This window comes from Oryctolagus cuniculus, chromosome X (genome assembly GCF_964237555.1).
Source record: "Oryctolagus cuniculus chromosome X, mOryCun1.1, whole genome shotgun sequence".
NCBI classification, from domain to species: Eukaryota; Metazoa; Chordata; class Mammalia; order Lagomorpha; family Leporidae; genus Oryctolagus; species Oryctolagus cuniculus.
In genome coordinates, this window is record NC_091453.1 from 63090854 (window position 1) to 63106250 (window position 15397).

At 40.8% G+C, this 15397-nt stretch overlaps 1 protein-coding gene across 1 annotated transcript; it reads left to right on the top strand.

Annotated features, from left to right (window-relative positions):
* The first annotated feature begins 14101 nt into the window (after positions 1-14101).
* On the top strand, positions 14102-15132 carry LOC100354069 (ubiquitin-conjugating enzyme E2 D2). The gene is made up of 2 exons (XM_070066971.1): positions 14102-14393; positions 14573-15132. The coding sequence occupies exon 2, from the start codon at positions 14605-14607 to the stop codon at positions 15046-15048; it is 444 nt and encodes a 147-aa protein (XP_069923072.1). The 5' UTR covers positions 14102-14393; positions 14573-14604; the 3' UTR covers positions 15049-15132.
* The last annotated feature ends 265 nt before the right edge of the window (positions 15133-15397 follow it).

Below are 15397 nucleotides of genomic sequence, written 5' to 3' on the forward strand. Positions count from 1 at the left end.
ATTTCGTGTTTCTGATATATTCTGGATATTAATCCTTTGTAAGTATAAATTTTCTACATGTGTATATCCACCTTTTTCTATATCATTTATTGAAAAGACTGTCCTTTTTCCAATGTATATTCTTGGCACTTTAGTCACAGATCAGTTGGCTGTATGTATGTGCATTAATTTCTAGGTTCTCTGTTCCACTGATGTATGTGTCAGTTTTTATGGTGAGCTATTCGATTAAATGCTCATCTAAATGTTACTATAATATATTTTGTGTAGGTAGTTAACATTTACAGTCAGTATACTTTAAGTTTAAAAAAAAAAATTACCATTACTGATGTAGTTGAACCTTATCCAGTCAGTTAAAGACCTTTACACCTGAGGTTTCTTGAGAAGAAGGAATGTTGCAACAAGACTGCAGCATTAATTCCTTCTTACATTTAAGCTAGTTATCCTATCCTACAAATTTAGAACTTGCCAGCTCCACTAATCACATTAGCTAATTCCTTAAATTTCTCTCCTGCTCTCTCTCTTTCTCTCTTTCTCCCTCTCTCCCCTCAGCATTCCCCACTCTCGAGTATTTTACAATTTTAATGTAAAAAAAATTAAAATGTTTATTTTGGTGAGAAAATTTTTGAAATTTTTTAAAAGATTTGTTTATTTATTTGAAAGGTGGGGTTACAGAGAGGCAGAGTGAGAGAGAGAGAGAGAGAGAGAGAGATCTTCCATCTGCTGGTTCACTCCCCAAATGGCTGCAATGACTGGATCTGGGCCAATCTAAAGCTGGGAACCAGGAGCTTCTTACGGGTCTCCCATGTGGGTGCAGGGGCCCAAGGACTTGGGCCATCTTCTACTGCTTTCCCAGGCTATAGCACAGAGCTGGTTTGGAAGTGTAGCATCCAGGTCTCGAACTGGAGCCCATATGGATGCCAGCACTGCAGGCAGTGACTTTACTAACTATGTTACAGTGCCAGCCTTGATTTTTGAAATTCATGCATAGTGTTTTCATAATATGAATTTCCAAGAGAAGAGTTTTTTAAAGAGCCAGTGTGGGGGGGGGTATACAGTGTGTATCCACACATAATCATGCACCATATAATCATGTTCCAATCAAGGATGAACTATATATGATGTTGGTCCTATTGTACTTTAATTAAAGGAACAAGGACTTAGTCTAGTGGCACATATACCTGGGTTCATTTTTTGGCTCCAGTTCTGGCTATGGCTCTTGACTGTAGCTTCCTGCTAATGCATATCCTGGGAGGCAGCAGATGACAGCTCAGTAGTTGGTTCTCTGCCATTCATGCAGGATACCTGTATTGAGCTCCCAGCTCCTGTCTCTCAGCTTAGACTCTGGGCCCAGGAACCTTAGGTATTTGGGGAGTGAACCAGCAGATAGGAGCTTACTCTCGGTGTCTCTCTGCCCCTCAGATAAACTAAATGGAGCTGAAAAATTCTTATCACCTAATGACACCATAGCTGTTGTAACACTATAGTGAAATTCATTACTCATATGTCTGTGGTGGTGCTAGTGCAAACAAACCTACTATACTGCCAGTAATATAAGAGTTTAGTACATACAATTATGTCTTGGACATTATACTTGATAATGACAATAAATGACTGTTAATGGTTTGTCTATTTATTATACTACGTTTTTATTGTGATTTTAATGTTTACTACTAATTTTAAAAGTTTAGTGTAAAATTATATGCTAAGTTATATTCTAGGTTTGTGTTAGTATTACATTCACAAAATGATGAAAGCATATAATGATGCATTTCTCAGAATATATGCCCATCATTAAGTGATTTATGTTTGTGTATAAAATAGTGTCATTCAGGTTCTCCAGAGAACATCAGCCATAATACGTGTGTGTGTGTGTGTGTGTGTGTATATATATATATATATATGAAAGATGGAGAGAGAGATTTATCATAAGGTTTACATTATCATGAAGTCAGGTAAGTTTCAAGATCCGCAATCAACAAACTGTAGACTTGGCAAACCCAATGGTGCAGTTGCGGTCTAAGTTTCAAGGCCTGAGAACTAGGACAATAGACTGTATAGTTTTAGTCTGGATGCTAACAGAGGCATGATTAAATAAGAGCTTAAGTTTCAATTCAAGTCCAATGTCAGAGAAAAAAACTGTCACAGCTAAAAGGCAATCAAGCTGGAAGAGAACCCTTTTCCACATAGAAGGTCCAGCCTTTTTGTTGTGTTTAGAAATTCAACTGAGACCTATGCACAATAGGGAGGGTAATATGCTTTACATAGTTCACCAGTTTAATTGTTAAACTCATTTAGTAACACACACATACACACACACACACACTATCAGGACACTCTGCAGCCAATTTTTGAGGTCAATCTTTGAGGGACACTTAATGCACACACACAAACACACACATATACACATTTCAGAATTTCACAGAAAATATACATTATCTTTTAATTAAACTTTTCTGTGATCTTTTTGAAACTTCTGTGTGTGTGTGTGTGTCTGTGTCTGTGTATTTGTACTCATTCATAACAAACGAAGAATACTTCTTGCTTCAGTTACTGGTCACGTGGCTATAGCTGGCATTTATAACTAACGTGTCTGAGTAATCATTTTGTATTCCGTTTGTTCCAGCAAGCTCCTCAGTTCATTCTGGATCTTTATCTGGCTGGATAACCGAAATATTCACTCCTGAAGGGTAGTTTTTCTTGGGTTAGTTTTCCATTGCTTCTTAATCACAGCGCTTGGTAATAAGAGACAACCAAAGTAGTCTCCTACATACTGGGCATACTCTTTAACTCAGCTGGGGAGTATGGTCTAATTTTCTTTGGGAATAAGAAAGAGAGAGAGATAGAAAGATAGAGATTTGTTGAAAAAGAAAAAAAGCTCATTTGACTCTGCAGACTGACATGCCTCCAAGATTTGCATTTGATGAATGGGAGATCCAGAGGAGCTGATGATTTCATTCTAGTCCTGATGTTGGTAGACAGGAGACTCTAGAACTAGAGACAATGGTTCAGTTTGAATCTGAATGCAGGGGAAAAAATGATGTCTCAGAAAGAAGGCAGTCTGGCAGGAGGAATTCTTTTTACTTATAGGAGTGTCAGTCTTTTTGACTTTTCAAGCACACTAGGAGGGGTAACCTGTTTTACTCAATCTACTGATTTAAGTGATAGTCTCATCCAGAAACACCCTCACAAACACAATAAGGAAACTAACCAAATACCTGGGAACCTATTGACTCAATCAAGTGGATACTCACAATTAACCATTTTATGAGAATATACAAGGGGGTACTTCAAAAAGTTCATGGAAAATGTGCATTATCCATTATCATTTATAAAAATCTCACTCACTTTTTTTTATTTGAAAGGGAGAGAGAGAGAGAGAAAGAGAAACCTTTAATACTCAGGTTCACTCTCCAAATGCTTACAATCGCCAGGCTGAAGCCAAGAATGAGGGACCTCAATCTGAGTCTCCCACATGAGTGACAGGGACCTGATTACTTGACCCATCATCTATTGCCCTGTTGTGCATACATTAGTCAGAAGCTAGGAATCAGAAACGAAGCTGGGACAAATCTAGGCATTCTGATCTGAAATATAAGCATCCCAAGCAGCACCTTAACTGCTATGACAAATGATTGCTTCTTATTATCTTTTAATTCCATCTGTTCATGAACTTATTGAAGTACTTGTGTGTATATGTGTGTGTGTATATGTGTAATGGTGCTGTGATAAGAATGTCATTATAAGAGGGAAGATAGAAATTTTATAACAAATACCTGAAATTATGGCAGTGGCTTTGGGATTGGAACCTACAACAGAAACCTGTTGTGTAATGAAATAGATCCCATTCACATACACTGACGACTGACCAAGGTTCTTGAGACTATAATATCAGAAAAAAAAAAACACTACAGCATGAACTGAGGGGGACTGAGACAGGACAAAATGAAGAAAGGCTGATAGTCTTCAGGAATTTCATAGGCAGTAAATGGAACAGTACATGTACACTCATGTACAAACATGTACACCTTTCAAGAAAAAAGGAATAATGACTCTAAGGACAGAGCCACAGATGCAAAGGCAGAGGCCAGAGAACAGGGAACAGATGCAGGGATTGCTGGGGTCACCTTGGACCCAGAATGTTGGTTGAGTCACAAAGGATTATTTTTAAGGCCATAGAAACCAATGCAATTTTCCGTGCTGGGTTTTGAATTTTCTTGAGACCACAGACTTCTATTTTTCCCTCTTCTCAATGGTAGGTCTATTCCATTCATGTATCATTATATTTAAGAAGCAAACAACTTGTTTTCCAGTTTCACAGGTCCACAAATGGTAAGGAATTTTGTCTCAAGATGAAACATACCCAGAATGTCACTCACATCTGATTTGGATGATTTAAATAGTGAGATTTGGAGCTTTTTGAGTTGATGATATTTTGAAGATTTATTTTTATTTATTTAAAAGGCAGACTGACAGAGAAAGGAGAGGCAGAGAAATCTTCCATCTATTGGTTCACCCCACAAGTGGCCACAATAGCTGAGGCTGGGCCAGGTCAAAGCCAGAAGCCTAGAACTCCATTTGGGTATCCCTATGGGTGACAAGGTCCCTGGTACTTGGGGCATCTTTCATTGTTTTCTCAGGTACATTAGCAGTGGGCTGGATTTGAAGCCAAGTAGCCAAGACTTTAACTGGTATTATGATATGAGATACTGCCATCACAGGTGGTGGCTTAACCTGCTGGGCCAGGACACCAGCCTCAAGTTGTTGATGTTTAGAAAAGATTTTGAACTTCAGATTAATGGTGGCATGGGTTAAGACTGATGGGGGTGTTGCAACCCATGTATTTTGCACATGAGACAGATATGAAATTTGGAAGACAAAGGGCAAATTATCTTAAGTTGAACAACGTCTTCCCCAAATTCATGTCTATCCAGAACTTCAGACACCTTAGTTGGAAACAGTTATGGCAGATGTAATCAAGTTAACATGAGATTATAGGTTAGGGTTGGCACTATGTCCAATGATTGATGTCCTTATAAGCACACAGACACACATAGCGAAGAAGTCCATGTGAAAGTAGGGGTAGAAATGGGAGGGATATAGTCACTATCCAAGGAAACCAGGATTGTTGAAAAAATAGAAGGTAGGAAGAGGCAAGTATGGATTCTTCCATAGTCTTCAGAAGTAGCACAGCCCTGCCAAAACTTCTTTCAAACATAACTTGAACTGTGAGAAAATAAATTTAATAGTGAAAATACACTCACACATCTAAAAATACATATACATCTTCAACTGAAATCAGAATCAGTTAATATAACATGATGGTTGCATATTTTCCCTTCTTGGGAAGTGTAATCTTTACTAGAAAAAGAGTTGTCAGGTGGATTCCAAGACAGCAAAATAGGGAAAGAGCTTACTGCTTTGACTAGGGGAAGATAGTTTAACAAAAGTGGAGAGATTGCAATCTCATGTAAGAGTTAGGGAGAAAACTACAGTGGAAATTCCATAGAAGACAGAGAGGTGCTGTGGATCTACCTGGAGAGTGTGGACATGTAGCACAATCATGGAAACAACAAAGGACCTCAGCAGCCAAGAGCCTCAGTGCCAGCTTTGGAGAGTGAGTTGAGACCAGACTGCAGCAGCCCAAGCTACTGGTGACATAGCTGTAGGGAGAGCCTGGCATGAGTCCAGCCTGAAGCCCTGTAGGGGACGGGGTACTTGCAAACCTAGGAGAAAAAAAGGGGCACGTTTCTCTCTCCCTGGCCCCCTGACAACAGCACCCTACAAATGGCTGAGAAAGGGCGGGCACCATTTTGGACATACACAACAGCCATACCAGCTCGTGTCCGTGCACCCAGCAACCAGCTGAGAGGAGCCACCTGAGTCTGGCTGAGAGGATTGACAGGGGGCTGAGCACTCACATAGGACTGTGAGGTGCCCCCAGTCTCCCAACACATCACAAGTTCTGCGGCTTAAACTGCCTAGGTGGAGCACTCACAGGCAGCTGGCTCTGAAGTGTCTCCACCTCTCTGTGGACAGGACGGACTGGTAGGGAAGAGTGGATCCTCAGTGCCCTGTGACTGTGGAAGCCTTGTATGTTGGTACTGTGGAAAAATTGTGGCTGCATAGGAGGATGCAGGGTATTGCTGGGTCAGTGGGCAGCTTTACAGAGGGCTCCCAGATTGCCTGGGGTGGGTCATTGCCATGGGATCCGTGCTCACACTGAGGACTACATGGATCCTTTGTGTGGTTTTTGTGGCAGTATGGATGAGTACGGCACCCATTGTGGGCTACAGCCTGGGCATTAATCACCTTGGAAGAGAGGAGGTGAGGGTGTGACTATGCCAACAGAGCTAATCAAACCCTCCCCTGTGATAAAAAAGAGATCTACCATGCCTAACTTGGATGTCACCTTGGATACTCCTACCACTCTGAAGCACTGAACAGAGCTTCCTGGTCACACCCAGCACACACCTCTGGATATTCACTGAAAGAGCAGACACTCCACTAATCCACAGAGGTATAGTTCAAAGATAAAATTCAACAGAGGAAACAAAAGTATCTCCACAAATGCCTAAAAATAAGTGCAGAAATTAAAAAAAAAAATAATAAAGAAGACAACAGAAGGCCACAAAGGAACACAACAAACCTTCAATATTGGAATGTGAAAATGAAGAGATTGATGAAATGCCAGAAATGAGATTCAAAAGATTAATTGTAGGATTATTCAGAAGCAAGTCCATGAATTAAAGAAATCCATACATTACATAAATGAAATTTTTTCCTGTGGAATTGAAATTTTAAAGAGAAATCAAAATGAAATATTAAAAACAAATTAAGCAGATCAAATAAAAAATGTGGTAGAAAGTCTTAACAGCCTTGGTGAGAGAGATTCCAAGATGGTGGGTTAGGGAATGACATACTGTGTTAGGCTAGGAATAAATAGCTAAAAAATATATAGGAAGTTCACTATCAGGGGAGAATTAGAGAGAAAATTGCACCAGAAATCCTACAAGAGGAAAAGGAATGCTGTTGATCTGTGTGGAAGGTGTGGGCATGCAACACAAACATGGACACAACACACAACTGCAGCATTCAAGAGTCAGAACAGGTGGCAGCTTGGTGATGGAGGTGAGACTGGACTGAAGCAATCCAAGATATAGCCAGAGGGAGAGTGTGGCATGAGTCCAGACTGGAACCCTGGGGGATAGTGGTGGCTAGTGGTTGCCCGTGAACCAAGTGAGGTAGAGTGGACATGTTTATTCTGCCACAGCCTCCCCACAACAGCACCCACTGCCCAGATGAGAAAGGGTAGGCACCATTTGGGGTTTGGGCGGCAGTTGAGGAAGCCTTTGTTCACGCACACAACAAATGGCTGAAACAGGATGCCATCTTTTTGGCAGTACTGGAGGCAGTGGCACACAGAGAGCAACATCTGACCACAGGCTCTTACATACACGTGTGATCCAAAGAGTCCAATGGAGGGAAAAAAACCACAGTCCAGACTGACTTTGAGCCTGGCTGGGAAGGAGTGACAGGTAGCTGGACACCTGTTTAGTACTTTGAGGCACCCCCAGCCTCCCAGGATCAAGAAGCCTTGGCAGAGTTGGCTGGGGGAACATCTGCCTGTCTGTTGACTGGATAGGCTAGCACAGCAGAGTGAAACCTCTGCACCCAGCGACTGTGGGAGCCTTGTGTGCTGAGAATGTCAGGACTCAGTGGCTACATGATAGAATGCAGGGTATAGTTTGGTCTCTCAGCAATCATTGGGTGTGGCTCCACACACTTGCAGCTCCTTATTTGGCTAGGGTGGGTTAGGTCATTGCATCAGGAACCCTGCTCACAGGGAGGACTATGCAGGTCATTTGTGTGGTTCTTATGGGGGCACAGATGAGTGTTGAACACACTGGGAGCTAACAATCTGAGCATTGTTCATATTGGAGGAGAGGAGATGAGCATTGATCATACCAACAGAGGTAACCATTCACCAACTTCTGTTAATGAGACGTGATCTACCATGTCTAACTTGAGTGTTACCTTGGATATGCAACCTACCATGGAGCACTGAGCAGAGCTCCCTGACGACACCCATCACATACTTCTTGATATTCATGGAGACTGCAGACATTCCACTAAGCCACAGAGGCATAGCTCAAAGACAAAAGCCATCAGAGGAAAAAAGGTCATTCATTCAGCCTTACAAAAGATGCTTAAGGATATGCTACACACAGAAACACAGAAGGATAGAGATCATTATAAAAGAAGGTGAAAGCAGAAAATCCCCCAGTAAAAGTACAAAGGAAATCCAAAGTAAATAATAGGAATATTTACAGAAAATTGGCAGGACCAAGTTGTTACTTATGAATTGTAACCTTGAATGCAAATTACCTCGACTCCAGTTAAAAGATATAGAGTGGCCAAATTGATTAAAAAACAAAACCTGTTCATTTGCTGCCTACAAGAAACACATCTCACCAACAAAGATACAATCAGACTGAAAGTGAAAGGAAGGAAAAAAATTGTTCCATACTAATAGAAGCTAAAATAGAGCAGATGTAGCCATCATAATATCAGACAAAATAGACTTTAAAACAAAAATTGTTAAAAGAGACAAAGAAGGGCACTATGTAATGATTAAGGGATCAATTCAACAGGAAGAACTGACTGTAAAAAATTTATATGCACCCAGTTACAGGACTCCTGGCTTTTTTAAAAGAAATGTTAATAGATGTAAAGGGAGACATAGCCTCTAATACCATACCAATGGGGGACTTCAACACCCCACTTTCAGCGATGGACAGATGAACCCAACAAAAAATCAGCAAAGAAACAAGATACTTAATTGACACTATAGAACAATTGGAACTAACAGATATCTACAGAACTTTCCATCACACAGTAGCAGAATACACATTCTTCTCATCTGTGCATGGAACTTTCTCTGGGATAGACCACATGCCAGGCCATAAAGCAAGACTCAGCAAATTCAAAAAAATCAAAATCATACCATGCATCATCTCTGACCACAGTGGAATGGAGCTGGAAATCAACAACTCAAGAATCTCTAGAACATATGCAAACATATGGAGACTGAACAAAATGCACCTAAATGAACAGTGGGTCATAGAAGAAATCAAAAGAGAAATAAAAAAAATTCTGGAAACAAATGAAGATGACAATACAACATATCAAAACATATGGGCTACAGCAAAAGCAGTGTTAAGAGGAAAAGTTTATAGCAATTGGTGCCTACATCAAGAAATGGGAAAGGCATCAAATAAATGAGCTATCAGTGCATCTCAAGGAACTAGAAATACAACAAAAAACCAAACCACAAAATAGTAGGAGAAAAGAAACAATCAAAATTAGAAAAGAAATAAACAAAATTGAAACAAAATAGATGAAAGATCAGTAAAATAAAGAGCTGGTTTTTTGAAAAAATAAACAAAATTGACCCAGCACTGGCCAACTAATTAAGAAAAAGAGGCAGAAGATCAAATCAATAAAATCAGAGATGAAAAATGAAACATAACAGATATCACTGAAATAATCATCAGGAATTACTACAAAGAGCTATATGTCAAGACATTAGGAAACCTAGAAGAAATGTATAGATTCCTGGACACATGCAACATAACATAATTCATCCCTGAAGACAAAGAAAACCTAAACAGACCAATAACCAAGATGGAGAGTCAATCAGTAATAAAGACCATCCCAGCAAAGAAAAGCCAAGGACTGGAAGGCTTCACTGCTGAATTCTACTAGACATTTAAAGAATAATTCCAATTCTTCTCAAACTATTCAAAACAATTCAAACAGATGGAATCCTCTCGAATTCCTCCATGAATCAAGCATCACCTTAATTCCTAAACCAGAAAAAGATACAACAGAAAAGTGAACTATAGATCAATTTCCCTGATGAACATAGAAGTAAAAATTCCCAAAAAATACTAGTCAGTAGAATCCAACAACACATCAGAAATATTATTTACCTGGACCAAGCAGTATTTATGCACAATATGCAGGAATGGTTCAACATTCAGAAATCAATGTGATGCATCACATTAACAAACTGCTGAATAAAAACCATATGATTATCTCATAGATGCAGAGAAAGCATTTGATAAAATACAACATCATTCATGATTACAACTTTTAGCAAATTGGGTATAGAAGTAACATTCCTCAAAACAATCAAGGCAATTTATAATAAACACATGGGCAACATCTTATTGAATGGAGAAAACTTAGAAAAGCCCATGAGAGTATTACAGGCATAGAAAGCCAAAACACTCTGGCAAAAAAAAAAAAAAAACACCCTAAATGAAAGATCTCTGCGAGTAAGATCCCAGTGAAAAGAACAGGTCATCAAAGAAGGAGGTACCTTTCTCTGAAGGGAGGAGAGAACTTCCACTTTTGACTATGACCTTGTCTAAATATGATCAGAGTCGGTGAACTCAAAAGGCTTCCATAGCCTTGGCAACTCATGACAAGAGCCTAGGGTGATTACTGAGGCCATAAACAAGAGTGTCAAATTGTTAAGTCAACAACAGGAGTCACTGTGCACTTACTCCTCATGTAGGATCTCTGTCCTTAATTTGCTGTACATTGTGATTTAATGCTATGACTAGTAGTCAAACAGTATTTTTCACTTTGTGTTTCTATGTGGGTGCAAACTGTTGAAATCTTTGCTTAATATATGCTAAACTGATCTGTATATAAAGGGAATTGAGGATGAATCTTGATGTGAATGGAAGGGGGAGGGAGGGGGAGGGGGGAGGGTTGCGGGTGGGAGGGAAGTTATGGGGGGGAGCCATTGTACTCCATAAGCTGTACTTTGGAAATTTATATTCATTAAATAAAAGTTAAAAAAAAAAGAAGCATTCCTACAAATTCTGGAACCAGACAAAGATGTCCACTCTCACCATTACTATTCAGTAAGTCCTGGAAGTTTTAGCCAGAGTCATTAGGCAAGAAAAAGAAATCAAGGGGATACAAACTTGAAAAGAAGAGTTCAAACTGTCTCTATTTGTAGATGACAAGATTCTATAAATAGGGGAACCATGACTCTACTGAGAGACTATTGGAACTCTTTCATGAGTTTGATAAAGTGGCAGGATTTAAAATTAACACACAAAAATCAATAGCCATTATATACACAGACAATGCCATAGCTGAGAAAGAACTTCTAAGATCAATTTCATTCACAATAGTTACAAAAAGAAATATCTTTGAATAAATTTAACTGAAGAGGTCAAAGATCACTACAATGAAAATTACAAAGCATTAAAAAAAAGAAATAGAAGACACCAAAAACAATGGAAAAATCTTCCATGTTCATGGATTGGAAGAATCAGCATCATCAAGCTGTCCACACTACTGAAAACAATTTACAAATTCACTGCAATTCCAATGAAAATAACAACATTCTCCTCAGATCTAAGAAAAATGATGCTAAACTTCATATGGATACACAAGAGACCCAAATAGTTAAAGCAATCATATACACCAAGAACAAAGCTGGAGGCATCATCAGACCAGATTTCAGGACATACTACAGGGAAGTTATAATCAAAACAGCTTGATACTGAAAAAAAAAAAGGTGGGTAGGCCAACGGAACATAATTGAAACTCTAGAAATCAATCCACATGTCTGTAAACAACTTATTTTTGACAACAGAGCTAAAATCAATCCCTGGAGCAAGAACAGTCTCTTCAACAAATGGTGCTGAGAAAACTGGATTTCCACATGCAGAAGTATGAAGCAAGACCCCTACCTTACACCTTACACAAAAATCCAATCAAAATGGATTAAAGATCTAAATCTATGACCTGATAGCATCAAATTAGTAGAGAACATTGGCAAAACCCTGTTAAGACATTGGCGTAGGCAAAGAGTTTTTGGAAAAGACCCCACAAGCACAGGCAAACAAAGCCAAAATGAGCAAATGGGATTACATTAAATTGAGAAGCTTATGCACTGCTAAAGAAACACTTAGCAAAGTGAAGAGGCAACTGACAGAATGGGAGAAAATATTTGTAAACTATGCAACTTATAAAGGATTAATATCCAGAATGTATAAAAAGGTCAAGAAACTCAACAATAACAAACTATCCAGTTAAGAAACGGGCAAAGGATTTTAACAAACATTTTTCAAAAGAGGAAATTAAAATGGCCAACAGACACAGGAAAAAAATCTTCAGGATCCCTAGCTATCAGGGAAATGCAAATAAAAACCACAATGTGGTTTCACCTCACCCCAGTCAGAATGGCTTTCATACAGAAATCATCAAACAACAAATGCTGGCAAGGATGAGTAGGAAAAGGTACCCTAATCCACCACCAGTGGGAATGTAAACTGGTATAGCCACTGTGCAAGACAGTATGGAGAAACCTCAGAAATCTGAATACAGACCTACCACATGACCCAGCCAACATATTCCTGGGAAGTTACCCAAATTAAATGAAATCAGCATATGAAAGAGCTATCTGTACCCTCTTGTTTATTGCAGCTCAATTCACAATAGCTAAGATATAGTATCAACCCAAATGTCCATCAATTTAAGACTGGATAAAGAAATTATGGGATATGTACACCATGGAATACTACACAGCAGTGAAAGAGTGAAATCCTGTCATTTGCAACAAGATGGCTGAATCTGGGAAATATACTTAGTGAAATAAACCAGTCCCAAAATGACAAATACCATATGTTCTCCTTGATCTGTGGTAACAGTGTACTTAAAAGGTAATCTATAGAAATAAAATGACATTTTGAGGTATGATGATTTTGAGCAGCCCTTGTCTCCACTGTTGAGGAACAGTTTTAATTAAAACTATTTATTGGACTCTTTACTTAGTTTAGGGTTAATCTTATGAGTATAAAGTTAATCAAAAACAAATCTTTGTAAAAAATAAGAATGGAAATAGGAGAAGGTGGAGGAAGAAGGGTGGGAGAGTGGGTGAGAGAGACAGTAGGGTGGGAAGAATCACTGTGTCCCCAAATTTGTGTATATGAAATGCTCACAGATTGTATACTCTAAATAAAAGGTTCTAAGTTAAAAAAAATAAGAGTTGTCAGCTTTTCACCTTCAAAGTGAAGACTGGAGAAAACTGATTTCCTGTAAATGAAAGTAAATCTGTTCGTTTTACAACAAGCAATAGAGAACATGTCCTAATAAAACACAACTTGAAACTCTCTTAACTTAATCACAATATTCACAATACAGAACTGAGCCACTTTTCCCTCCTCCTTGCTGCAAAATTTCTTGGGTTTATTACCAATGTTTTTGAAATTGAGACGTATGGGTGGGAGCTGTTTCCTCCATTCTGTAACATTCCCAGAGCCTTTCTGTGTCTCTTCTGTACGGACCCTTTTGGAGAATGGAGGAAACAGAATAGATGTAACTATAAGCCCCTTATCCGAGAGACTGGATCTTACACAGGCGGAGTTCATAAAAAAGTTTTAAGGACGTTATTTGTCAATTGACAGAACTGTAATACAGTATTTAATCATACATAACTTATTAGTATTAAATTTATTGCTTCTGTATGCCGGCAAAAATACTGTTGTCTTTCCCGTGCTCCCTCCCTTCTTCTCCGTAAGCTCGTCAAATATTAAAGTGAGTTTTGCTTCATATCGAACTTTTGAAGCCTTTATAGCATTATGAGTAATGAAATTTACGTAATCATTGCCAAAAGTTGCTTTCAAAAGTACTTCACCGATATTGAGTTCACTAACGCTCACCACAGACGGTCCTGGGAGGAAATTCCCCTGGAAGTAAAGGGCGGTGATGCGTGTAGTTTTCTCGAAGACAGGGAGAGACAGGAGGGGAGGGACACAGGAGAGATTAGGAGAAAGCCAACTGGGTAAAATGTTGGGGAAACTGATTGTGCGACGGGTCCGGGGCTGGGGGGTGGTCTTTGACGGGATCTCAGGCAATCAGGTACTTGTGCCGAGGGCGGTCCGTTAGGCGCTCCCTCACAGTGCAAGTCGCGCGCGCTGGGGGAGCGCTCAGCCCCGCCCCTCTCCCCTGCTCCCCCTCGTCGCCCCCTGCGACGCGCCCTCGGGTGACGCTGCGCGGCGTCGTCGGCGCGGCCTCTGTGACCTCACCGCACGCTCCCGTTGGGCGTTATTGCGCCGTCGTGGACTACTAGGCGAGCGTTAGGCGACGGCTCCTCAGACCAGCTGTGTCTCCGGGCTGCGAGGTCCCGGGGCAGCCCGGCCTCCGGGGCCCAGACTATCGGGCTTCGGACGTCTCGGCGGCGGCGGCGGCGGCGGCGAAGGGTAGCGGCGGCAGTGAACTTGGCGGTAGCAGGGGCGGCGGAGGCGGCGGCTGCGACGACGGCGGCGGCCGCGCGCGGGAGCCACAGGTGTCCCGAAGCCAGTAAGGTGCGATGGAAATCCCGACGTCCCCGGTCCTTTGCCCTTACGTGGGTTCGTTTCTATATTCCTGTCAGCCTCCCCCGACGTCCCCAGACACCCTGGTGCTGGGGGCCCTCAGTCCACATCGCGTACTCGCGGCTCGTGATTCCTCCCACCCCAGATCGCGGCTTTCTGCCTTTTTCCAGACCTGGGATCCTGACCCTAGGTGCTGCGAAGGATGGCGCTCAAACGCATCCAGAAGGAGCTCCTCGATCTGACGCGGGACCCCCCGGCCCAGTGCTCCGCGGGTCCTGTGGCAGACGACATCTTCCACTGGCAGGCTACCATCATGGGGCCCGACGATAGCCCCTACCAGGGAGGTGTCTTCTTCCTAACCATCCAGTTCCCGTCCGATTACCCTTTCAAACCACCCAAGGTCGCATTCACCACCCGAATTTACCATCCGAATATCAACCGAAATGGAAGTATCTGCCTAGACATCCTTAGGTCCCAGTGGTCGCCAGCATTGACCATTTCCAAAGTGTTGCTGTCCATCTGCTCTATGCTGTGCGACCCCAACCCGGATGATCCTTTGGTCCCAGAAATTGCAAGGGTCTACCGAAAAGACAGGGTGAAGTATGACCAAATAGCTCGAGAGTGGACCCAGAAATATGCCATGTGATTTTGAAATGCATAAAAAATAAACCAGCTCATCGGTTTATTAATAAAAACACATTTGGCAGATCAAATGGGTGTCTTTTTTTTTTTCAGTTTATTCCTGGTTTTATTTAACCATTTGTTTTTAAAATTACTTTCCAAGAAGCAACTGCCCTTTCTGGGCACACTTTGTACAATTTTCATATCAAAGTGTGAGTGGAGTAGGTGGGGAGTTGGGAGTGTGGGAGGAGTAGGAATTGAGATATGAAGGGAGTGTAAAACAAAAAGACCAGTTTTAATCTAGTTTTGACTAACGTATTAATTTCAGATTGGAAAACAAAGCAAGAACAATGGGGTGATGGCTTTATGATCAA

Excerpts from the sequence above, each read along its gene's own strand:
- LOC100354069 (XM_070066971.1), top strand. The coding sequence starts at position 14,605 with ATGGCGCTCAAACGCATCCAGAAGGAGCTCCTCGATCTGACGCGGGAC.